This window comes from Takifugu flavidus, chromosome 5 (genome assembly GCF_003711565.1).
Source record: "Takifugu flavidus isolate HTHZ2018 chromosome 5, ASM371156v2, whole genome shotgun sequence".
Classification (NCBI taxonomy): Eukaryota; Metazoa; Chordata; class Actinopteri; order Tetraodontiformes; family Tetraodontidae; genus Takifugu; species Takifugu flavidus.
In genome coordinates, this window is record NC_079524.1 from 3,053,111 (window position 1) to 3,078,550 (window position 25,440).

Below are 25,440 nucleotides of genomic sequence, written 5' to 3' on the forward strand. Positions count from 1 at the left end.
TAATCAAAGCTTTATTGAAACACAATTTATTAATTTTTTATTACCATAGTTTGTAAGGAGAGTTTAATGGCACTCCCTACGCCACATCGCCCATTTCAACAAACGCAATTCACTTTCATTTTATTTGAACAGAAACCAAAGCAAAGCAGACTTTATTGAAGCAGAGGAAGAACATTATTACTGTCACAGCCCCTTTTCCCCAGTTCCCTCCTGTCCCAGTACTTTTCCACTGCCCTGCTCACACCACACCCTCTGATCACCACACCTGCTCTCAGTCACTGACCACACACCTGCTCTCAGTCACTGACCACACACCTGCTCTCACTCATCAATCAGCTCACCTACCAGTGTATATATTCTCCAGCCTCACACTCACTCAGTGCCAGATTGTTCTTCTGCTTTCATGCGTGACTTTCCAGTGTTGTTTCCCTGCCGGATTACCCGTTACCGACCCTGCCTGTCTTCGTTCTGCCTGCCTTGCCTGTTCCCCGGACAACCTACCTGCTTTCTGCCCCTGACTACGACTTCTGCCTCAGCGTCTCTGGTTCCTGTCGGCTCACCTGGTTTAGACTTCTCCGCCCGGCTCGGACATCGCTGCTGCTCGTCCCACTCCCCGAGCCTGCAACCCATAGACTTTGTGCGGGCCCAGAGCCTGAAGAACGGACTATTTCCTGTGTTTCCTGGTCTGCCTGAGTTCCTGTTTGCCCGTGTGTTAATAAAAGTCATTACTACGGTCCAGCTTTCCAGAGTGCTGCATTTGGGTCCTAACTGCACCTGTCACAATTACAGACCCTAAATGCTTGTGTAGTAAATAGATTTATTGGTATTGTTTCATCATCCAGGGTTTCCTTCCAAGAGCTGCATTCTCTAAAGTTTATTATTGAGAAAAATAACTTGTAGCTTGAAATGGAATTTGATTATATACAAATTGAGTGCAAAAGGAAAGTTTGAAATGGAAATTTAGGAAGGGTGTGGAGGAGTCAGTTTGGTTCCTCATTAATTTAGATTCAGATTCAGATCCTTTATTGTCCCACACGGGGAAATTTACAGTGCAACAACAGCAACAAGAGCACTCAGAGAAAAATAAGATAAAATCAAATAGAAATCAAATGGAATATACAAAGAGGATGTATATTTACAATAATCCAGATAAATGGATACTCGGCCTCTGTGTACCTGTACATAGTACAGAGGGTGAATACAATATACATATCAGAATATATAATATTCAGATTGTGTTAGCGGGTGTTCTGTTTATTGTGCAGTCTGACAGCAGCCGGCAGGAAAGATCTGCGATACCTCTCCTTCACACAGCGAGGGTGGAGCAGCCGCTCACTGAAGGAGCTGCCCAGTGCTGCCAGGGTGTCCTGTAGGGGGTGGGACGTGTTGTTCAACATGGATGACAGCTTAGCCATCATCCTCCCATTTCCCACCACCTCCACTGAGTCCAGGGGACATCCCAGGACAGAGCTGGCCCTCCTCACCAGTCTGTCCATCCTCTTCCTGTCCCTGTCCGTGATGCTACTGGACCAGCAGACTATCCCGTAGAAGATGGCTGATCCCACCACAGAGTCATAGAGATTCCTCAGGAGGGGTCCCTGCACTCCAAAAGACCTCAGCCTCCTGAGCAGGAACAGTCTGCTGTTGCCCTTCTTGACCAGGGCGTTTGTGTTGTGTGTCCAGTCCAGGTTATTGTTTAGGTGAACACCCAGGTACTTGTAGGACTCCACCACGTCAACATCCGTTCCCAGGATGTTCACTGGTGCAGGCGGGGGGTTGTTACGCCTGTGGAAATCCACCACCAGCTCCTTGGTTTTGCCAGCGTTGATCTGGAGGTTGTTCCGCAGGCTCCAGTCCACAAAGCCCTGAATAAGTTCCCTGTACTCCATATCGTCCCCATCAGTGATGAGGCCGACAGCAGCAGAGTCATCAGAGAACTTCTGGAGGTGACATGAAGATGTGCTGTATGAGAAGTCCGCGGTGTAGAGGGTGAACAGGAAAGGAGCCAGAACTGTTCCCTATAGGACACCGGTGCTGCAGAGAAGCCGATCTGACTGGGAGCCCTTCACCCTCACAAACTGTGGTCTTTGTGTGAGGTAGTCCAGAATCCATGTTGTGAGGTGGTGATCCACCCCAGCTACCTCCAGTTTGTCCCCCAGCAGCCTGGGCTGGATGGTGTTGAATGCACTGGAGAAATCAAAAAACATGATCCTCACAGTGCTTCCAGCCTTCTCCAGGTGAGTGAGGGAGGTGTGGAGGAGGTAGATGACGGCATCGTCCACCCCGATGCTCGGCTGGTAGGCGAACTGCAACGGGTCCATGAAAGAGCTCACCAGTGGGCGCAGGTGATCGAGGATGAGTCTCTCCAGCGTCTTCATCAGGTGAGACGTCAGAGCCACCGGCCTGTAGCTGTTGAGCTCCTTGGGGTGCGGTGTTTTCGGCACTGGGACGATGCAGGACGTCTTCCACAGCTGTGGCACTCTCCCCAGCTTCAGGCTCAGGTTGAACGTGTGACTGAAGATCCCACACAGCTGGTCTGCGCAGGACTTCAGGAGCCTGGAGCTGATGCCATCCGGACCCGTCGCTTTCCTGGCCCTGTTCTTCTTCAGGGCCTTCCTCACCTGGTGTGGTGTTGTTTACAAAGAAACAAGGAAACAAGGGTTTAAAGAAGACCAGCGTCAAACAAATGGGGGGGGGGGGGGGGGGGGGGGGGCATTCTCAGTCATTCAACTGCTTGTGCCAGCCTGAACACATGCTGTGAAGGCACCAGACTCAAGATCAAAGTTTCTTAAGCAAACATGCTTCCAAGGTAGTTTTCTCTGTCAACTGGACTGGGTTTCTTCTCTTGAAGACGTTTCTGGATAGAAGGCGTCTTCAAGAGAAGAAACGTCTTCAAGAGAAGAAACCCAGTCCAGTTGACAGAGAAAACTACCTTGGATACAATGACCTGGATGATTGAGAATCTACACAGACATCTTAAGCAAACATGCTGATTCTATAAGATTCCTGTGTTTGTTGTTTATGTGTACGAAACCATTCAGTTGTGTTTTTAAAAGTGTGTGTGGCTTCTGGTTGAAATTGAGGACACAGAGAGGAGGGGGGACGAGGAGGAGCCTTTCTGAAGAAACGAAAGTGTTCAAGTTCAACAAAAGCAGAATAAGAAGTAAAGGCGTTCTCTTTGGCAACCTTCCTTTCTCTGTATTCATAATGAATCTTTATGGAGCTCTGATTATATTCATGACTCTGTCTACAGGTAAATGCAATCTTTATTATACTTTTTATAGCTTTAAATGACCTTCACGCACCCCACTCTAACATTCTATTTGTTCTGTTGTGATCTTTTCACTGGCTCTGACTCGGAGACATTTTGGACTTCCCTGATTTAGCTTCATGTATCTGCATCATCCTCAACAGCTGATGTTCTTTGTCTTGTTAAGCATGTGGCTCAGGTCCTGCACCGACACCAAATCCTGCCCGTTCATCTTCAAAAGGGTAAAAGGGTACAGGTTTTTACTTTTCTTGGTGGTAGTAGCGATAATGACCTCAGATTCTTATCTCATGTGGGAGGGGACTATGCAGAAATCCACCTTTAAAAGACCCCTGAGAGCACGATTTCTATTTCTTCTGTCTAAACTTCATCAAGTGCACTTACAATGAAGACATTCAGTGTTCTGATCCTGTTGGTGACTTTGTCTGCAGGTAAAATTATTTTGTTTATTATTATACTTATACTACATAGAATAATTAGAGAATACTTCTAGAATGATTATTATAGAATAATTACAATGTCAGTTGACAGAAATATGGGGATTGCTGAGAGAAAACATGATACAGCTGATGTCTGTGCAGAATCTCAATCATCCAGGTCATAGTTATCCAAGGTAGTTTTCTCTGTCAACTGGACCGTTTTTCTTCTCTTTGAAGACATTTTGCCTTCTATCCAGAAGGTTTCTTCAGTTCTCAACTTGCTGGGGACAGAGCTTGAAAATATAGCCCTCGTGGACCATTAGCATGCTGATGGTGGTTGGTAGGGTCGTTCACCTGGTTTCAGTTGGTGTGTCTCCCCTTCGTCTGCTGGCTCACATGGTGGTGAGTCTCCAGGTCTCCTGGAATGGTGGGAACATTTGTGAACATCTGTTCACAAGAGGAAGGCAAAATGGCTTAAAAAAAAGTCGATGCAGAGACCTTACTTGGATAAGAGAGCAGAAGCAGAAGCCTTCTCTCTCTCTCTCTCTCTCTCTCTCTCTTCTCCAAGTAAGATCTCTGCATCGACTTTTTTTTAAAGACGTTTCACTTTCCTTTCAGAAGAAAGCAAACTTCTTTGCTTCTTTGAGGAGAATTTTAGAGGATGCCCAAAAAACAATGTGAAACCCCATGAACATGATGAATAGGTTTTTTATGTTCGGTGCACAAAAATATTCATATTTCAAGCATAGGAGACAAATACGGTGTCAACATCAGTAGGGGGTTGCAAAACCAGGGGCTCCATTGTCAAGCACCAAATTGGTTTCTGACTTCAAATCCAGACTTCACATTTGTTTCGTTCTTCCCAAACAGCGTATGGATTGACTTGCTACAACTGTGTAACCACTGACCCTAAATCCTGCACCGAGACCGTGAGATGTGTTCCTCCATTTGATCAATGCTCCTCACTTGAGTATAATGGTAACTATATTGTTTACGACAATTTCCTACAGTCAGTATTTTGCTAAATGGTCCTTCACTCACAGCTGTTATTTTTTTATGCCTTTATACAGGTTTAATCACCAAGAGCTGCCTTCCAAGTGCTTTATGTGTCAGCCCCATTAGTTGCTGTACCTCAGATTTATGCAACAGCGCTGTGTCCACTGGTTCCAGTGTCCTGTTTCTGATGGTATCAGCAGCAATCACTTCAATCTTTCTCTGAGGAAGGAAGGAATATTTTCCTTTCAGTACTCGAGATGAAAACTTCAATCTAAAGCCCATTTGAAGAAAGAAGTCAAACATCTACAAAGCCTTGACATGATGTTAAACTGAAAATATTCAATAAAACCACTCAGAAAATGTCCCTTGGAGAAAGTGTGTGATGTTTCAATTCAATATCCCTACGGGGATGAATAAAGTAAATCTTAATCTTAAAATGATTTCACTATAATTAAAACAGTTAAGTTTTATGGGGGTGTTGTTTTTAATGTGACTGTTTAATAAGTGTTTAATATATTGCTTTCCTGGTCACAGTTTATCAACCAAAGCTGTAAAAGAACTTGCACAGGGGACCATTTCGTTTATCAAGGGAGGGCGTGTGACCCTACTGTAGTAGTAGAGTGTGATCGACAGGGGGCGGAAGAGTGCAGAAGCCTCACCCAGAGCAGTGACGTAAAACATGTACCAACATACCTCAGACACTAGATCAAGGAGCAGATGTGTGGAACAGGTCTTCTGTTTTTATGCAGTAGTTTCCATGGCACCCTAATCATGAAAATGCCTTTAATGTTACAAAGAGGAAGATGGTACTGTTGTTTGGGCCTACACTGCGAGGCATGTAAATGACCCATTTCCCCCCACCTCCAATTGAAACCCGCACAGGCAGAAATGAAAGTGTGCCGGAAGAAAAGGGCGACAACAAGAAACGTGTATCATCAAGAGCGAGACAAGAGTAGAGAGAAAACTGACAGCGCTCCCGTTCATCACGGCACCGTCTTCTCATCCAATCCCCTCCTCTCCCTCGTTTCATTTTCGCAGCATAATGCGATCGCAGGCAGCCCCCAGAGGAGCCCATCCCCACTGGTACCAATTTGCTGGCCACAAAAGAGGAGCCGAATGGCGGCGCAACAGGCTGAAACAGATTTCTGGAAGAATTTGGTTTGATGTCACCGTCGCCGGTCGAGCCGTACATCTGTCGGTGAACAAAAGACAAGCTGTTTCCCCCTAACGTGGCACTTCATGTAACATAAACCTGCATTACATGGCTTTAAATACAGAATGCTGAAGCACTGTTTGTTTTTTAAATTAGAAAGATAGAGACATTGCTTAGGTTAGTGTACGATGTTAGGTGTTAGATGACTCTGGGGCGTAATTATTTCCACTCATGATTTCACAAAACCTAAAGAAATGACTCGAAAGTGACACTATCGACATATATAACTGCCCAAGTTATGTATGTTTTGGCATATGTAATCAAAGCTTTATTGAAACACAATTTATTAATTTTTTATTACCGTAGTTTGTAAGGAGAGTTTAATGGCACTCCCTACGCCACATCGCCCATTTCAACAAACGCAATTCACTTTCATTTTATTTGAACAGAAACCAAAGCAAAGCAGACTTTATTGAAGCAGAGGAAGAACATTATTACAGACCCTAAATGCTTTTGTAGTAAATAGATTTATTGGTATTGTTTCATCATCCAGGGTTTCCTTCCAAGAGCTGCATTTTCTAGAGTTTATTATTGAGATTTAACTTGTAGCTTGAAATGGAATTTGATTGTGAAATACAAATTGAGTGCAAAAGGAAAGTTTGAAACGGAAATTTAGGAAGGGTGTGGACCCTTACTTTCCTTTTGTGGTAGTAGCGATAATGACCTCAGATTCTTCTCATGTGGGAGGGGACTGTGCGGAAATCCACTTTTAAAAGACCCCTGAGAGCACGATTTCTATTTCTTCTGTCTAAACTTCATCAAGTGCACTTACAATGAAGACATTCAGTGTTCTGATCCTGTTGGTGACTTTGTCTGCAGGTAAAATTATTTTGTTTATTATTATACTTATACTACGTAGAATAATTAGAGAATACTTCTAGAATGATTATTATAGAATAATTACAATGTCAGTTGACAGAAATATGGGGATTGCTGAGAGAAAACATGATACAGCTGATGTCTGTGCAGAATCTCAATCATCCAGGTCATAGTTATCCAAGGTAGTTTTCTCTGTCAACTGGACCGTTTTTCTTCTCTTTGAAGACATTTTGCCTTCTATCCAGAAGGTTTCTTCAGTTCTCAACTTGCTGGGGACAGAGCTTGAAAATATAGCCCTTGTGGACCATTAGCATGCTGATGGTGGTTGGTAGGGTCGTTCACATGGTTTCAGTTGGTGTGTCTCTCCTTCGTCTGCTGGCTCACATGGTGGTGAGTCTCCAGGTCTCCTGAAATGGTGGGAACATTTGTGAACATCTGTTCACAAGAGGAAGGCAAAATGGCTTAAAAAAAAGTTGATGCAGAGACCTTACTTGGATAAGAGAGCGAGAGAGAAAAGCAGAAGTTGTAAAAATATGCATTAATATTTACACATGAACACTGTTACCATTTATGTTCATTTTTGCTCTTGTCGCCATTCAGCTGTATCATTCAAGGTGTGTGACATTTGTGAACATCTGTTTGCACCATTTCAGACCTGGTGACTCACCACCATGTGAGCCAGCAAATCCAGCTGAATGGGGACAATGTGCAAATATTAATGCACATTGTTTCAACTTATGCCTTTCCCTCTCGCTCTCTCAGTTCCTCTCTGTGCCTGGTTTTTCTAGAGCAGGGGTGGGGAACCTCCGGCCTCCGGGCCGTATACGGCCTACGAGACCATTTCTACCGGCCCGCAACGCAATAAGATTTTTATATTTTATATGTACACTTATACATTGTTCGCTAAACTCCGCGAGCTGCGAGTAGCAGCGGTAGCGTATTTTTGCCTTTCGTATCCTGAAATTTCTTTCGTAACGAGGAAATATTTTCCCGTTTTCTGAGATAAAACAGACGGTTATGTTATGTCCGAGTCAGGGTCAGTGAACACAGCATGTGATGTACGTAGTGGGCTGGACTGATTGACACGGACGAAAAATGCTTAGCGAAACACGCTAAACTCGACGAGTTAAAACAGGGGTGGGGAACCCTTTTCATATTGAGGGCCATTTTAATTTTTATAAAGTTCTCCGAGGGCCATACTATTATGAACACATACCTAGGGATGCAAAAAAAAGACAAAAAAAAAAAGTCTATAACCACTGTGTTACTAAGTCTCATGATTGCTGCATTTGAGTTTGAATTATTTATTTAGCACACATGCATATAAAAATCACCAAAAAAATAGAATAAAATGACAAGTAAAATATGTTTTCATGATCATACAAAACAATAAAAAGAGGTGCAGAGTTGAGGCAAGAGACCCGTAAGGGCCTGTTCGAGGCCTCTACTCACAAAAACTGCAATACAACAAGATAATCAAGAAAATAAATGAAAAAGAAAGAAAGATAAAGACAATAAAAACAACAACAACTAGAAAGCACTGGGAGAGTGCAGACCTCCGCCAAGCGCAACAATTCCTGGCATATTGTGATTTCCACCATAAATATTAGTCCCACATATACTTTGACTACATATTTAGATTCCTTGACCATAAAAACATACCGTTAGCCACTGGAATCATAACAATATATGTCTTAGTTCAATAGTTATTCACGAAAAAAAATTCACGCTTTGAAACAATTTTACTTTGTACTCTCGAACTCTCCTTCGGCGTGAGGTTTCAGCTTCGTGGCTATTAATTCACTCACCACAAAACTTGCACGCGTAATATTCTCTCTGTCGGCACATGGTCGTGTGAAAGCTGCTTGTTGAGCCTCCAAACTCCGGCGAAGAGCGTTAATTTTATCCAAAAGTCCTCGTAGCCGCCGCTGAGGCGCTCGCGCCGGACAAAGTAAAATTGTTTCAAAGCGTGAATTTTTTTTCGTGAATAACTATTGAACTAAGACATATATTGTTATGATTCCAGTGGCTAACGGTATGTTTTTATGGTCAAGGAATCTAAATATGTAGTCAAAGTATATGTGGGACTAATATTTATGGTGGAAATCACAATATGCCAGGAATTGTTGCGCTTGGCGGAGGTCTGCACTCTCCGAGTGCTTTCTAGTTGTTGTTGTTGTTATTGTCTTTATCTTTCTTTCTTTTTCATTTATTTTCTTGATTATCTTGTTGTATTGCAGTTTTTGTGAGTAGAGGCCTCGAACAGGCCCTTACGGGTCTCTTGCCTCAACTCTGCACCTCTTTTTATTGTTTTGTATGATCATGAAAACATATTTTACTTGTCATTTTATTCTATTTTTTTGGTGATTTTTATATGCATGTGTGCTAAATAAATAATTCAAACTCAAATGCAGCAATCATGAGACTTAGTAACACAGTGGTTATAGACTTTTTTTTTTTTTGTCTTTTTTTTGCATCCCTAGGTATGTGTTCATAATAGTATGGCCCTCGGAGGACTTTATATAAATTAAAATGGCCCTCAATATGAAAAGGCTTCCCCACCCCTGTTCTAGAGGATGCCTGAAAAACAATGTGAAATCCCACAAACATGATGAATAGGTTTTTTCGTGTTCTGTGCACGGTTTCTGACTTCAAATCCAGACTTCACATTTGTTTCGTTCTTCCCAAACAGCGTATGGATTGACTTGCTACTCCTGTGTAACCACTGACCCTAACTCCTGCACCGAGACCATGAGATGTGTTGCTCCATTTGATCGATGCTCCTCACTTAAGTTTAATGGTAACTATATTGTTTACGACAATTTCCTACAGTCAATATTTTGATAAATATTCCTTCACTCACAGCTGTTATTTTTATGCCTTTATACAGGTTTAATCACCAAGAGCTGCCTTCTAAGTGCTGCATGTGTGGGCCCTGTTAGTTGCTGTACCTCAGATTTATGCAACAGCGCTGTGTCCACTGGTTCCAGTGTCCTGTTTCTGATGGTATCAGCAGCAATCACTTCAATCTTTCTCTGAGGAAGGAAGGAATATTTTCCTTTCAGTACTCGAGATGAAAACTTCAGTCTAAAGCCCATTTGAAGAAAGAAGTCAAACATCTACAAAGCCTTGACATGATGTTAAACTGAAAATATTCAATAAAACCACTCAGAAAATGTCCCTTGGAGAAAGTGTGTGATGTTTCAATTCAATATCCCTACGGGGATGAATAAAGTAAATCTTAATCTTAAAATGATTTCACTATAATTAAAACAGTTAAGTTTTATGGGGGTGTTGTTTTTAATGTGACTGTTTAATAAGTGTTTAATATATTGCTTTCCTGGTCACAGTTTATCAACCAAAGCTGTAAAAGAACTTGCACAGGGGACCATTTCGTTTATCAAGGGAGGGCGTGTGACCCTACTGTAGTAGTAGAGTGTGATCGACAGGGGGCGGAAGAGTGCAGAAGCCTCACCCAGAGCAGTGACGTAAAACATGTACTGTACCAACATACCTCAGACACTAGAGATCAAGGAGCAGATGTGTGGAACAGGTCTTCTGTTTTTAGGCAGTAGTTTCCATGGCACCCTAATCAGGAACATGTCTTTAATGTTACAGGGAAGATGGTACAAAAACAATTCACTGATTCATATAGGTGATGGAAATTTCCTCTTTTGTATATGAAAGAAAGGTGAGGTGATGAGGATCATCAACTGGCTTTGATATATTAGTGGTATGTCTTTTTGGTAGATCCTGTTCATGTTTTTTAGATCCTGTAATTGTCTTTTACTTCACCTTTTCACATAATTGTAAATTCAGATCCTGGATCATATGTAGAGAATCTGTACTAAAACCTTGTTAAGAGTTATTGAACATTACCAAAGCAGTCTTTTTCTCAATCACTAACCCTCAGAGAGCTCCTCTGTCATCTAGTTTCAATTTTTTTACATTACGTAACATATAAAAACCATTCTTTTCCACTTATGATGCACTGACAGTTTAAATATGTATATATATATATATATATATATATATATATATATATGTATATTTGTGTGTGTGTGTATATATATGTGTGTGTGTGTGTGTGTGTGTGTTGTTTTTTTTTTCTTTCTGAGGCGTCTTCGCTTATTCAGAAATCCAAGGTCTCCACGTGTCTTTTAGATCCCATCCCAACACACCTGTTGAAGGATGTTTTACCAATGATAGGCAGCTCTACTTTGACCAGACCAGATTGTTCTTTAGTGACAGGTTATGTACCCCGGTCCTACAACATGGCAGTAATTAAACCGTTGCTTAAAAAAACCATCACTGGATCCTGATGGAGTTCCACAAGGTTCTGTACTTGGAACAATCCTTTTCACCTTGGAAATGCTTCCCTTAGGAAACATTATTCAGCAGCATGGAATACATTTTCATTGTTATGCTGATGACCTTCCTCTTTGAAAAAGCTTATTATCACTAATTTTGCAGTTCCAGTTATTATCCTACACATAATTATCATATCTAGGGGGTCGTCTAATTATTAGGTTAACATCTTAGTCATGCTGCTATAGGCCGAGGCTGCCGGGGTCCAGAAACATGATCACCTGACAGGCCTGACACCCCACTGGGTCATGGCTGCCTCAAGGTTTCTTCCTGTTAAAGGGGAGTTTTTCCTGCCTTTAACTGCCATAAATATTATTTATGTTGTCATTTTATGTGTATAGAATATTTTATTTAACATTGTATATTTCTATGAATATTTAATTTCTTTATTTGACACATCATACAAGAGGAACTAATTTTCTGTTCTTTGTTGAGTGACGGACCTTTAATGTGTGTGTTTTTTTAAGTAACACTGCAAGAAGAGAAAGTTGCAGAAGACATATTTTATTTGCTCATGGGGGACTCATTCCCTCAGGGGTGCAGCCAGCGAGGTGGTCTGTTTTTCTTATGTTGTGTTTAGTACGTGTTGTATATACAGTGGGATCTCTACTTAAGAACGTCTCTACATGCGAAATTTTCAGGTTACGAAACGTCTCAACGGGAAAATATTTCCTCTTGTTACAAAAGAAATTTCAGGATACGAAGGTCAAAAATACGCTACCGCTGCTACTCACAGCTCGCGGAGTTTAGCGAACACAAACTTGCCTGTAGCTGCTCTGCCATTGGCTATCGACTAGCATCTTCCTGTCATCCCATTGGCTACCAGGGACGTCAATATGTACAAGTTTGTGTGTATCCCAGCGTCGCCTTAGTTTAACTTTTATTTATTGTGGGTCTTCGTATGTTTGTCCATTAGATGGAGGTGTAACAACAAGTGTTAACGTTCGTTGCTAGTAGTGACGGCTAATGTAAGATTAGCGTATAATAAAGTTCATTTTGTTCCTGGAGAAGCCTTGCACTGAATTCCTACATTTATTGTGCAGTAATCTAATTGTAACATGTATTTGTTACATGTTTTGATGCATTTTTATGATTTATAAAAAAAAAAGTTATGTTTCAATTTTTGGGGGCTTGGAACGGATTAGGGCATTTACATGGAAAACGCGTTTCTACTTACGTAATTTTCAGGTTACGAAACAACTTCTGGAACCAATTAAATAAGTAAGTAAAGATCCCGCTGTATGTGCTGTATGTGCAAGCAACCAATCAGATGAATGCTGTGTATCAACACACACAGAGTGATTCAGCTCCAAGACATGTTGTTCAAGATAATTCAGGAGAGCTTGTCAAAGTTTTGGCTGGGACTTGCTTAATGAACGATATGGTGAGCCCTTTGTAATTGCTAAAGCCCTCCAAACAAACTACATGCTTGGTCAAAAATAGGCCCAAAAGAGAGTGCTGAACTGAGAAAATTTGTGGATTTTTTACATAGCTGTAAATCTGCCATGACCCATAATGGGAGTTTAAATGTTCTTAATGTTCTTACTCCAGATGATGTAATCAAAGTGCTGGAATCAGACTTCAGTGAGCGAGTTGGAGAAGAAGCAGTCATCTCTCAGGAAGATCTCCAGTTCTTGAACAAGCTGAAAGATGGAATCAAACATAAACAGGATGGTCATTATGAAAGGCCCTTACCCTTTAAACAAGACAAGCCAGACTTACCCAATAACATGCCATGTGCTATTCATCGTTTGAAGTGTCTAGAACGAAAGCTCCAGAGAGACAAACAATACTGCACAGATTACATTAACTTCATGCAAGACATCATCACACGTGGTGATGCAGAAAAGGTCCCAGAAGAAGAACTCAACAATCATCCAGGCTGGTATATTCCCCACCATGGGGTATACCACCCTCAAAAGCCTGGGAAAATTCGTGTAGTTTTCGATTGCTCAGCGAGGTTCCAAGACACATCATTGAATGATCACCTTCTTACTGGACCAGATCTAACAAACAGCCTGGTGGGTGTTCTTTGCAGATTGCGTACGGGCCCTGTCGCTGTTGTTTACTATGTGGAACAAATGTTTCATCAGTTCCATGTGTGACCTGAGGACCAAGACTACTTGAGGTTCTTATGGGTGGGAATGGTGATCTTGAGTCTCCACCATCCATTTTTCGGATGAGAGTTCATCTCTTTGGGGCAGCCTCCTCACCTGGGTGTGCCAATTTTGGTCTCAAACACATAGCTCTTGAAGGTCAAGACCAAGTTATTCAAGACACTGTGAAATTTGTTCAGCAGAATTTTTATGTGGATGATGGGCTTGTTAGTGCGATGTCTGACTCAGAGGCTATGCAGCTTGTCGAAGAAGCTAGGAAGCTTTGCAGTGTAGGCAAGTTGAAGCTACACAAGTTCATCTCCAACAGTGACAAAGTGTTAAAGTCGATACCGAAGGAAGAGTGCAGAAAGCGTGAAAAACCTGGATATGGCTTTTGGAGAGCCACTGATGGAACGTGTGTCAACAAATGTGTCGAGACAAAGTTGACTGGGATGAGCCACTCCCTGAAGAGCTCAGATCACAGTGGGAGTTATGGCTACAAGATCTTCAGAATTTAGCTAGTGTAAAAGTTAAGAGATGTTATATTCCAGAAAGGTTCACAGATGTTGAGAAGTACGAACTCCATCACTTTTCAGACGCCAGCGTCATGGGTTACAGTGAGTGTAGTTATCTCAGAGCAGTTAGTGCTGAGGGAGAGGTTCATTGCTCGCTAGTGATGGCGAAAGCGCGTGTTGCTCCCACCATGGTAACTACTATACCGCGCCTTGAGCTGTCTGCAGCGGTGGTAGCAGCAAAGATGAGTGTCATGCTCAGAAATGAGCTTGAGATAGATGGTCTTCAAGAATATTTTTGGACAGACTCTAAGGTCGTTCTTGGATATATAAACAATGATGCCAAACGGTTTCACGTGTTTGTAGCAAACAGAATCCAAAGAATTAAGTCCATCACTGATCCTGAGCAATGGCAGTATGTGAAATCTGAAGATAACCCGGCAGATCACGCTTCTGCAGCTTGTCAGTTCAAATTGGCTCACTGGCCCAGAATTTCTATGGAAACAGGACCTACCTGCAGGAAATATCAAGGTGGGAGAAATCAGAGATGATGATCCAGAGCTACGGGAAGTTCAGGTTCTGAACACAAAAGCAAAGGAAGAGAAGACTTTGCTTGATTGTTTATCAAAGTTTTCTGACTGGAGAAGAGCTGTGAAGGCCATTGCCTGTCTTAAAAGATATGTACAGCAAAGAAAGGGCCTCAAACCTAAGACAAATGAAACCACAAACATTGAAGAAAGACAGGAAGCAGAGCTTTTCATTATTAAACTGGTCCAAGAGGAAGCATTCAACTCTGAGATCAAAGGTATAAAGCAATGCAAGGAAGTAAGACCTAAGGATAAAACAAACAAGTTACACAAGCTAATTCCATTCTTGGATGAGCATGGTGTGCTCAGGGTTGGAGGACGTTTGACAATTCAATTCAATTCAATTCAGTTCAATTCAATTCAATTCAATCTTTATTTATATGGCACTTTTCATACACTGGGTAGCACAAAGTGCCTCACAAAGGATAAAAACAACAAAGAGAAACAAGAGAATCAAGAAAAAGGACACACACACAGATATACACACACACATATGCATACACACACCCACGCACACAAACAAGCTGAGCAGTGGCATGACAAGGTCTAGTCTTCACCCACATGTCAAGCATCCTGTCATTTTGCCTAAGACAAGTCAAGTTTCTTCTTTACTCATCAAGCATTACCACCAAAAGGTGTGTCAGCATGGAAGAAGAATAACGGTAAATGAGCTAAGATCAAGTGGAATATGGATCAAAGGTTGCAGCAGTGCAGTTGCCTCACACATCCACAAGTGTATGATGTGCAGAAAGTACAGAAGAAACACACAAGATCCAAAGGTGGCAGATTTGCCAGAAGACAGGATGGAAAGTGCTCCTCCATTTACATATTGTGGTCCGTGCTTCTCTGACGGGAGTGATACTGCCACTGTTGCTTGTTGGGTGTCAGGCTCTGGGATTCTGGAAAGCACTTTAGCTTTTTTATTATTGGACAGACTTCACAACAGTCCTTTTACAGTAATAGCGATATAGCAATAATGTGTTGCTTAATTATTTTACACAAGACTTTGCAAACAGATTTTTCTATTTAAAAAAAGAATGAATTTTAAATCCATTTACATGTAACTTTGGTGTCATTGTATTTTTTTAGTTTAGTTAATTTATTTGAATTAAATGCATTTGTTGTTAAGTCATTATTATTATTACCCCTCTTGTTACCATTGGCTCTAAAATGTGACTTTTTTAGTTCCTTTTTTGAAAGTCCCATGACAAAATGCAACTGTCGACTTTGGAAAGAAAGCTGGGACTATAAAAGGGTGTGATGACACCAGTTTCCTCAGTTCTCCTCCCAAAGGTTTGACTGAACTGTTCTCACTATGAAGCTCTACGCCGTCCTGGTCCTGGTGGCCGTCCTCTCCGTGGGTAAGGCAAATTGTGATTGATGTGTCATTAGATTACTCAAGGCAAGGCTACATTTATGGGATTACTACAAAAATGACTTGAATAGTCATAGAAGAAAGTGTTATGAGTGGTTAAATGCTTTGGGGAGTCTGGGGTGCTTTAAATCTATTGTCACCATTACGCTATAAATTGATCATGTGAAAATGTTTATTCACAGCTTCGGGAATAAAATGCTATGTTTGTAGTACACGTAACGACTGCCAGAAAGTTGATTGTCCTGCAGGCTCAGACCGCTGCGCATCTACGATGGTGAACGGTAAGATGTTCATCGCTCACCAGGATGGAAGACAACAAGCATTTCAAACCTGTGACTCATATGTTTCTGTACTGAACATTTTCCATCTTAACATTAAGGAGTCCCGATCAAGAACTGCTTTGCCAGTTCTGGATGTAGAGATCCTATTAAGTGCTGCGAAGGGGATCTGTGCAACGGTGCCATTCCCACAGGCTCCAGCATCCTGCTTCTGCTGCTTTCCTCTGCCATCATGACGGTTTTTCTCTAAAATTGTACATGTACATGTGACTTTTGTGGGTCAAATCTTCCTGAGCACAGAAAGGTTTTTAAAAAATGACTAAAAAAATGAATCACAAATACCATCCTTCAGTGCAGCTTTGGAGAAGAAATGTCATTAAATATATCCAACCAAGGAATTTGTTTGATTGTTGCAGCATTTGGGGGGTATTTGTATGACTATGAGGAAGCGTTCATTGTATCGAAAACATCACATCAAAGGAATCCAATGTGAAATCAAGGCAACATGTTTCACCAGAGCAAAGAAACGTGTCAAAACAGATGTTGGCAACGTTTAAGTCTTTCTTCGCCCAGGAACTTGGACAACACTGTTGGACAATAATAACGCAACAGCAACCAGAATGACCGTTAAGAAGAAGCTGAAGAAACACATCCTTTCAATTTGTTGAAACAATGATAGATAGATAGATAGATAGATAGATAGATAGATAGATAGATAGATAGATAGATAGATAGATAGATAGATAGATAGATAGATAGATAGATAGATAGATAGATAGATAACTAATGGGCTAGAAATGAGCATCACACATACACTAGTGAGGAGACACACACTGTTTACCAGAATACTACACACATTAACAGCACTCACTCTAGAACTGAGCTGTATCGTGATACATTTGGAAACTGAGTGGTTTTCCAAGGCCTTTAACCCTCCTCAACACAGTTCATGCAGAGTAAATAAGCCATGAGCAGTTTCACATTTTGGCGCTGAATTTTGGTCGTGAACGGAGCTTCTCCAGAGCACGGTAGCGACATTAAACAGATAAAAGAGGGCATGCACTCTGGGCAGAATTATATCTCTGTGATGCATTTACTGCATGGGCCCATTCCTCAAACCACAATAGAAAATCGCACATTTTTTGTGCAAGATTTCTAAATGTGTGTCGAGGATTTTCTTCAGTTAACACAAAGTCAAAATGCTGCTTTTTAAGAGTTTAATAAGTCAGTGAGAACACATGCAGCAACAGCATGCAGAGAGATCTCTGCCCAAACATGTCCCTTTTATAATGCTGAGCGACTACGCCTTTCTCTCAGTACTTTTCCATCTACTTACTTCATCGTCACAAGGTGAGCATGATAAACTGTAGCATTTTGAAGGTTGCTGACTCGCACATCTTCATCATTTTCTAAGGAGTCTTTGTTCTACGACTCGTGATTTGTTCTACAACTCGTGACACCTCGTACACCTGCACAAGCATCATCAAATGAACTTGCTTGACCTTACTGGTTTAAATGATCTATGCTAAACAAAACATAAAAATAATTTCCTTTACATGTGCTAAAGACACATCACACAGATGTATCATGCATCACAGTCTGCTCACTTTTACACACCTATTCCTCCCCCAGGTACCTAAACTCCCTATAGCACTCTTTGCCAGACTGTTTTTGTGCTCCAAAGACCTTCCAGGGTGGTTTTTAAGGCTGATTTCTCGGTATCAATCTTACCTGCTCCCGACCAGCCTGTTCTGTCCCCATCCTGGTAAACTGGCTTAGCTTCTGTTACTGTCTACCCGAGTTACCTGCAGTCCTGGATTTATTCAGCCCTGTGGATCATCGCAGTGTGGATCACTCTTCTGTTGCATTACATTTGTGGGAGACCTTGCTGTGATCAGAAACTGTTTCAAGTCTAATTGTCTACCGATTGCACCTCTGCTGGCCGTGTGCTGCATCTGGGTCCTGTTGCTATCTGTGACATCATGTCCCGTCAACCATCTAGGAAAGTACAGTAGGACAACACTCAAGAGGGAGCAAGGGACGAAATACAACACAAAGAGCAAATTGTTATTTCTGTCGATGATCCTGAAGAAACAGGTGTTCTGACTGATAGCCCACCCTCAACAACCATCCACCGCCACCCCAAAGTTAATGGAGTCATAGTTGATGAAAGGATGCGTCCAGAGTGAGACTTGAAACCCAACACACCACCGTTGGGGAACTTCTGCGGGTCAAGGTCAAACTCTCCGTAGTCCGCAGTGTTTAACATATAATACAGGTGATATTTTTCTCCTAGAAAAGGTTTGCGCATACCCACCATGTATTTGTGAATAGACGTCACATCTGAGCCCACACACACTCTGTAGCTCAGCTCTGGCAAGACCTGCATCCCCTCTGGTGGTCTGAACGGAGAGTCTCGGTATCGGGCATGGAACCTGAACGTCTTGTCCTTTTCAGACCAGCCCAAATGAAATGGTACCGAGTCATTTATCTTAATGCAAGGTAGTTTTCTCTGTCAACTGGACTGGGTTTCTTCTCTTGAAGACGTTTCGCCTTCTATTCAGAAGGCTTCTTCAGTTCTGAAATCGCTGGGGAGAGAGCTTGAAAATATATAGCCCCTGTGGACCATTAGCATGCTAATGATCTGGGTGGTCACCTGAGAGTCGTTAGTCGTGAACGACCCTGCTAACATTCGTCAAGGTAGATTTGTGTTTGTGTTTGTGTTCGTGTTCGTCGGGTCGTTCACCTAGTTCAACTTGGATACAATGACCTGGATGACTGAGAATTTACAGACATTTATCTTAATGGCTGTTGCAGTTGAACACAGCCAATAACAGAGCAGTGATAACATAAATAATACAGTACTGAATAAGAGAGGGGGCGATGATATACCATAATATTGTTTACATTAAATTATAGTAGTCTACAAGTGCAGGGGTTGTGCTAATACTGAAGCCATCTGTGAGCACTGCTGATAAAAGCCGTGATTGAATCAATCATCCCTAAGGGGGCAGTGATGTGACTGTCTTCACTGGGTTTCCATTATCCCTGTCCCATTAGACAGCCAGCCAGCCAGCCAGCCAGCCAGCCAGACGTCAAACAACACAAATCAACACAAATCTACCTTGAGATTGTTTATTTTGTCATAGAATTCGCACCATGCTCCAACTGTACAAACATCCCGAGGCTTATTCTTAAATAATGTATTCCTCGTATAGGTTCAATTAGCTTTGTTGAAAACGTAAGAGTGCAAACATCAAGCAAATTGCTGTTCATCACTCTGCTGGATTCCCCCTGGAAACGTTGGCATAGTTCAGTTCAGCTTATAAGGCAAATAATGTCACAAGGCAGACATGAAAAGCACATGGGTAATCCTGTTGAACCAGGCAAAACAGTAGTGGACACAGAATAAATGCATTTCTTGCTGTGGTTTGAATTCTAACATTGAATGTTGTCTTTAAACCTACCCTGAGCAGACAATTTATGCAGATTAAATAAGCAATGAGTAGTTTCACATTTTGGCACAGAAACGACCAAATGGCGCGATAGGTTAAAGTGTCCATTTAGCGGGACGCTCGTCCCAAATGTCACCCAATTACATCAGTTTATGTACACAGTGCATAATAAATACATCCACAAATCTAAAAAGGTGTGTGTGTGGGCAGTAGTGAATGGAGCTTCTCCAGAGCACGGTCGTGACATTTAACAGAAAAAGGAGGGCACGCACTCTGAGCAGAATCTGTCTCCGTGGCTCAGAGTGCACATTTATTGCATGGGCCCATTCCGCAAACCAAACAAAGGAAAAATCATTAATTTGTCGTACAAAATGTCTAAATGTGACAAGCAAGCATGCATCACACAGATGCATCATGTCGCTTCAACCACCTGGGAAAGTAGGACAGCAGTGAGGAGGGAGAACTTTGGGCAACACACTAAACAGAATAAACATGATTTCACAGAGAACATTCCTTTCAATGTTTGTCTACATCTTATAAACAGAATCATTCAGCAGTGGCAAAACAAAACCTAGTTATTAAACGGACGACTGGTTAACATTTGTTCACTACCGACTGTGAAAGGCACATAATAATGAGGACCAGCTTTATGGATGACAGGTCACCAGAACCCCGGAAGGCATGACAGAAAAATTCACTAAAGGAAAACAAAAATACATTCCGTTTTGTAGAAGGGCCCATTTTGCAGGCCCTGTTATTCCCTTTTAAAAATAAACAAGCCCTCTCCACCGCCTGTGTGCTCAGCAGAATGTGCTGTGCCTGTGCAAATAGTCTGTTCATTGGTGTAGTGTTTCAGTGAACCCATGTAAAGAAAGCTATCTCATCCAGGTCCACAGGATAGTCAGTGAGGTACATTGGTCCTTTATCAAAATGTTCCCCCTTGTAGCTTCTCCACCGTCCGGCTGGAAGGTAGATGTCCCTTTCCTGCTTTCCTGGTTCTAATACTGGAGCCACCATCAGGTCGTCCCCAATCAAGAACTGAGAATCGATTTTATAGGCTGCCTCGTCGTCATTGGCGATCCACCACAGGGGCCTTATGATTGGATCTCCTGTATCTAGAACCTCACCTGCTAGTTCCAGAACCCTGGGGGCCACCAAATTCTCATGGAGCTCGGTGAACTTCTGTGCAATCTGCACCACCTGTAGATGAATATGCAGAAGGGACAGAATGAGGCTTAGCATGAGCTGAAACCCGTATTTACAAATGTCTTGCTGTTCACCTCTTCATCATAGGCCCATGGCGGTATGGAGAACTGCATAGCAGGCATGAAAGCAGACAGCTCCAACCACCGGATGTACAGCTCGCGGTCTGGCAGGCCGAAGTTACTGTACAAGTCACCTAGAACACAACACAGATGTTTGAGCTCACTTTTTAACTGGCTACTGTCTGTAACCCCATTGAACACAGCACACACCTGTGGTACGGTTCGGGTATGCGTTCCCTCCTATCATATCAGGTAAAACAAACTGGTAGCCCAAAATGCTAACAGTCAGAACGGTTGGGATGATGGACTTGAGGCCCAGTTCATAACCCCACACAGAGTCCCTGTCAATGATCCTGAAGAAACAGGAGATGTTCTGACTTTGGTAGCCCACCCTCAGTTCCGCTCGCTCATTGAACGGTATGGCCATCTCTGTGTAGCGCCGCGTGAAGGTGGAAGGGTCCGCCAGAGGGGCCGAGGTGCTAAACTGCCGCGGGAGGTAGTTTGTCTCTCCCGCATCGAACTTGAAGGAGGTCACGTCGTAGTGGTGCTTCAGCGTCCGGAGGTGCGACGAGTACCACTCGCGGGCTTTGGGATTGGTGAAGTCCAAAATTCCTCCGATGCCATTCCACCAGCGGACTAGAGCGGGCAGCTCACCGCTCGGCTCCCGCACCAGCAGCCCGTTCTCCACCGCCACCCCAAAGTTAATGGAGTCGTAGTTGATGAAAGGATGCGTCCAGAGCGAGACTTGAAAGCCGGCCTCTCTGAGCTCCTGAAACATACCGCTGGCGTTGGGGAACTTCTGCGGGTCAAAGTCGAACTCTCCGTAGTCCGCAGTGTAGCGGTCATCCAGCTCCAGGTGGGAGCACGTGAAGCCGTGCTTGGTGATGTCAGCAGCGTAGCGTAGCAGCTTCTCCTGGGACACTGCCGTCTTGTGGAAAGCCCATGTTGACCACAAAGGCTTTTTGAACACCTCTTGAGACGGGACTTTGATAGGTTTAGGGAAATACCGACGGACCTGAGCAAACCGACAAGCAGGTAAACAGTTACTGGAGTTTTCAAGGCAGGAGCTTGTCTTTATCTGACAATGTCAACAGTTTAACATATAATACAGGTGATATTTTTCTCCTAGAAAAGGTTTGCTCATACCCACCATGTATTTGTGAATAGACGTCACATCTGAGCCCACACACACTCTGTAGCTCAGCTCTGGCAAGACCTGCATCCCCTCTGGGGGTCTGAACGGAGAGTCTCGGTATCGGGCATGGAACCTGAACGTCTTGTCCTTTTCAGACCAGCCCAAATGAAATGGTACCGAGTCATTTATCTTGATGGCTGTTGCATTTGAAGACAGCCAATATCGTTCCAAGATTCCCCCAAATGCATTCCGATTGGAGTAGACGTCGCTGGTGATGAAGGGCTGTGGTTCCTGCTCGCCCTGGAACCTGACAGGCCAGTACTGCGTCGCTGTCTCTGCCCCCCCGTACCAGTGAGAGCCATTATAGGCCATGGCGTGTTCCACAGACTGCTGGCTCTGCAGCTCCTCCCAGCGTACACGGTAACACATCACTGTGTCTTTAGGCCGAACTGTTTGTATAAAAAAGTTCAGCTTGCCAGAATTTGACTGAGTGCAGCTCAGAATATTTCCATCCTTTGAGCAGGAGTCCAGGTCCAGGGTGCCGGACCTGGAACAGAGCAGTGATAATATAAATAATAGAGCACAGCATAAGAGAGGGGCGATGATATACCATAATATTGTTACAAAGTCATCAACCACTATGTGTTCTTCACGATAAGAACACTTAATGCAAAAAAACGCAGGAACAACACACAAGATACAGAAAACAACTGCTTACATTTTACTACACTACATTAAATGATAGAAGTCTACAAGTAGAGGGATTATGCTAATCAAGTTCCACTGCGTCTATGTTAGCATTGCTGATAAAAGACACGACTAAATCAGTCTTCCCTACGAGGGCAGACACGTCTTCACCTGCTTTCCTTCATCCACCTACTGAGAGCAGCTCTTTAATATAGATCAGAAGATAAAGAGGAACAACGTCATAGCAAAAAGTCACATCTTCTATGTTACTATACTGCTATACTGTAGTTAGCAAACATGTTTCCTGTTCATTTACGAAAGTGTTTACTGTGAGAAATCACCAGATTGCAACTAAATAAACCAGTGATCCTGTTTTTGGGTCACTTTTTACTGCTAACATAACCAACACCATAATATAATAATATAAATATGTACCATATTACGCATATTCTCCCAAAGTCATGATTTTTAGTTGATGTTTATTCGTAAAAGTCCATGGAAAAAGATATTCGAGGCATAATACACGTCAAATATGCTTATTATTATTATCGCAAATGTTCCATCACAGTGCTCTAAATTCTCAGTTCAACAAAATCATTAATGTAAATATTCCCTGTGTGAACCCACTTGAAAGCCATACTGAAGATGATGGCCCCCGCATGGTTATGAATGATGAAGCCATCCTTGTTGAGGTCCAACAGCTCCGTCTTCAGTAGCTGGGCCTTACGAAGGGAAGCTGAGTAGTAGCACCAGGAAACCACAGCAGCCAGCACCAACAGGCAGCCCAGCATACCGGCCAGCACCAGCGGCCGGCTTTCATAGGAGTGCTTCTTCTTCATTGGAGATTCACCCGCTCCTCCTGGAATCGGGTGATCCCCAGGAGCCCCTGGGACGATCTGATACATTTTGAACACCTAAGGAGGAGCCTGGAAATGTGACTTTAAAGCAGGGCGCACAACTAGAGGCTGGGATTCCAGAATCTAGGAACTCAAAGGTGCCTGATGTCGAGCTGCCGATCTCATTGAGGTCTCCATTTTGGAAATAGGTGTGACCCCTCAAAACCTGAAAGATAAACAGAAATAAACGGAGAGCAGGTCACTCACACACAGCATGCCAATGACAGAAATCGTGTAAGCACAGTTATTATAAACTTTTTAATAAGTATACCAAAGGGTACACACCCTCCAATTAACTGAGCGAAATGAAAATTATAAAATATAATAATGGTTATACTTTTAAACCAGTCTATATGGTTACTTTAAATATTAAAGGTTCAGAATGAGTAACCAGGAAAAAGAGGAACACAAGTATGATTGTAAAAAGGCAAAGATATTCCCTGAATTACCACATGGTCAGCATGGTTACAGACTTGGGTAAATAACACTTAAGCTTGGCAGACCTCAAATAACTGTCCTGCAGTAAGCGGAGCCCGATCGTGCACACCACAACCATACTTAAAATCTGCAGCGGGGAGCATTCTGGTCCACAGCACTGTCACTTATTTCCCGATGAGGTTTATAGATATTAAGGTCCTGAATCTAAACTGACCCATATAGACAAACTGCTTATGCAACATTACGCTTCCAGACTCGTGTCAGCAACTCCACTAACAGCACGATGTAGCGATTTTCAAGTCAAATCATTTGTCACTAATCCCTGGATTACTAACTACTCTTAGAAATGTGTAGCAAATACTTTGGGAGTTCCTTGTCCAGCATGAGTTTTACCATGACTCTCATCAGATATCACTGTGAATATGGTTGCATCTGAATGTGTTTATTTGCCATGTGGCAACAGATTGTTGTTCCCTGTGCCATTCATGTTGACCTCGGTGCAGTGTGCTGTCCCCTGCACCGAGCTCACGAGCACACGCACGCTGTGACCCTTGTCTTGTGTCTGTGTTACTTTAACACGGCCGTCCGCTGATACTGGGATGATCACATTGATGGCGACGAGCAACAATCCCCCCCAGAAACACAAAGACTGCACCAGGACCAACAACCGACCACATTTTCCCGATGGAATTGTTTACGATCGATGGCTCTGGTTGACAATTCGAAGCTGTACTCGGACGCTGCATTGTCGTGTTGACAGCCGCATGGTTTCCAGACCGATTTACACGTTTGACTCCGAGGACAGTTCTTTACCAGTTGTGTTATTTTAATATTTATGTGTTGCGCAGTAGTCATAAAAAGTGTCGCCTTACCTCTGACTTGGACTCTGTCGTGAACAGCTGTAAAGTGCCGCAGCACAATGCGCAGCCGCAAAGGAGCATTTAGAGTCCCGCCCAACCTCAAGCAAAACCAGACGCTGATTCGTCCACAACATCTGTCAGTCAAACTCTCCCACAGCCCAGTGACTTCTGGGAAATGAAGTATGAGAACGTGGTAGTTCGGGCAATATTAGCAGCAATTTTAGACGTTTTCGATGTAGCAAAAGTCGTTAAAATAGAAACAAACCCGTTTTGTTCTTTTTTTAATTTGGCCTTTGTGTTAGACGTTTGTAGCTATTTTGAAAATAGAAGTGTAATTACGACAACGTACCACAGGGTGAGACTAACGAGCTTTAATACGGAGACAGGACGACGAGGAGCTGAATTTCTCGCTAAATTCAGCGATTTATTTACTTATTTTTCGAATTGTCTTTTTGTCGATACGCTTTTTTGGATGTTGTTCGGCTTATCTGCAATATAATGCCTCAATGCAAGGCGAGAACAATTAAAATCGCAAATTTATACGTACCCCGTTCCTAACAACGCGGAAAAAACAGATCTGACTACAGATCTAAAGATCAGAGGATTAAAGAGGCTTTGACATTTAATTTTAATGCTCAAGGGTGCTTTTGATTTAAATCTGCAGACACATTACAACCTGTTACGTTGTATGTGATCAGCTCTACATATCGCTGGTATCGATTCAACTAGCGAGAAAATCTAAAAATAAAATATACAAGGTAAATATGTTACTA

At 42.6% G+C, this 25,440-nt stretch overlaps 3 protein-coding genes and 1 long non-coding RNA gene across 5 annotated transcripts in view; 3 read left to right on the forward strand and 1 right to left on the reverse strand.

The window, feature by feature from the left end:
- Positions 1 to 6,556: 6,556 nt before the first annotated feature.
- Positions 6,557 to 9,895, forward strand: LOC130525416 (uncharacterized). 2 transcript variants are annotated; one of them, XR_008950482.1, is made up of 3 exons: positions 6,557 to 6,715; positions 9,408 to 9,515; positions 9,606 to 9,895. It is a non-coding gene; the product is annotated as an uncharacterized LOC130525416 (long non-coding RNA). The 2 variants fall into 2 exon arrangements; XR_008950483.1 differs by lacking the exon at positions 6,557 to 6,715 and adding an exon at positions 6,758 to 7,105.
- A 5,590-nt stretch (positions 9,896 to 15,485) lies between these two features.
- On the forward strand, positions 15,486 to 16,329 carry LOC130525415 (three-finger toxin MALT0070C-like). Its single transcript, XM_057032170.1, has 3 exons — positions 15,486 to 15,639; positions 15,836 to 15,934; positions 16,033 to 16,329. Exons 1-3 carry the CDS (start codon positions 15,594 to 15,596, stop codon positions 16,179 to 16,181), a joined length of 294 nt encoding a protein of 97 aa, XP_056888150.1. The 5' UTR covers positions 15,486 to 15,593; the 3' UTR covers positions 16,182 to 16,329.
- A 2,723-nt stretch (positions 16,330 to 19,052) lies between these two features.
- On the reverse strand, positions 19,053 to 24,804 carry LOC130525716 (myogenesis-regulating glycosidase-like). Its single transcript, XM_057032775.1, has 6 exons — positions 24,680 to 24,804; positions 23,101 to 23,535; positions 21,802 to 22,333; positions 20,862 to 21,666; positions 20,667 to 20,785; positions 19,053 to 20,586 (listed from the first exon to the last, which is right to left on the reverse strand). Exons 2-6 carry the CDS (start codon positions 23,376 to 23,378, stop codon positions 20,239 to 20,241), a joined length of 2,082 nt encoding a protein of 693 aa, XP_056888755.1. The 5' UTR covers positions 23,379 to 23,535; positions 24,680 to 24,804; the 3' UTR covers positions 19,053 to 20,238.
- LOC130525720 (izumo sperm-egg fusion protein 1) overlaps positions 24,402 to 25,440 on the forward strand; it is a 6,071-nt gene continuing 5,032 nt past the window's right edge. The window contains exon 1 of the mRNA XM_057032779.1: positions 24,402 to 25,440. This exon is cut by the window's right edge and continues 1,239 nt beyond it. The gene's annotated coding sequence lies outside the window, so the exon portion shown is untranslated.

What these genes read in the sequence shown, in the direction of transcription:
- LOC130525415 (XM_057032170.1), top strand. Translation starts at nt 15,594, where the DNA reads ATGAAGCTCTACGCCGTCCTGGTCCTGGTGGCCGTCCTCTCCGTGG. An exon ending in GGTGGCCGTCCTCTCCGTGG is followed by an intron (nt 15,640 to 15,835) that starts GTAAGGCAAATT and finishes GTTTATTCACAG; the next exon opens with CTTCGGGAATAAAATGCTAT. An exon ending in CGCATCTACGATGGTGAACG is followed by an intron (nt 15,935 to 16,032) that starts GTAAGATGTTCA and finishes CTTAACATTAAG; the next exon opens with GAGTCCCGATCAAGAACTGC.
- LOC130525716 (XM_057032775.1), bottom strand. Translation starts at nt 23,378, where the DNA reads ATGTATCAGATCGTCCCAGGGGCTCCTGGGGATCACCCGATTCCAGGA. An exon ending in CGTCTATTCACAAATACATG is followed by an intron (nt 21,667 to 21,801) that starts GTGGGTATGAGC and finishes CGGTTTGCTCAG; the next exon opens with GTCCGTCGGTATTTCCCTAA. An exon ending in ATACCCGAACCGTACCACAG is followed by an intron (nt 20,786 to 20,861) that starts GTGTGTGCTGTG and finishes GTTGTGTTCTAG; the next exon opens with GTGACTTGTACAGTAACTTC.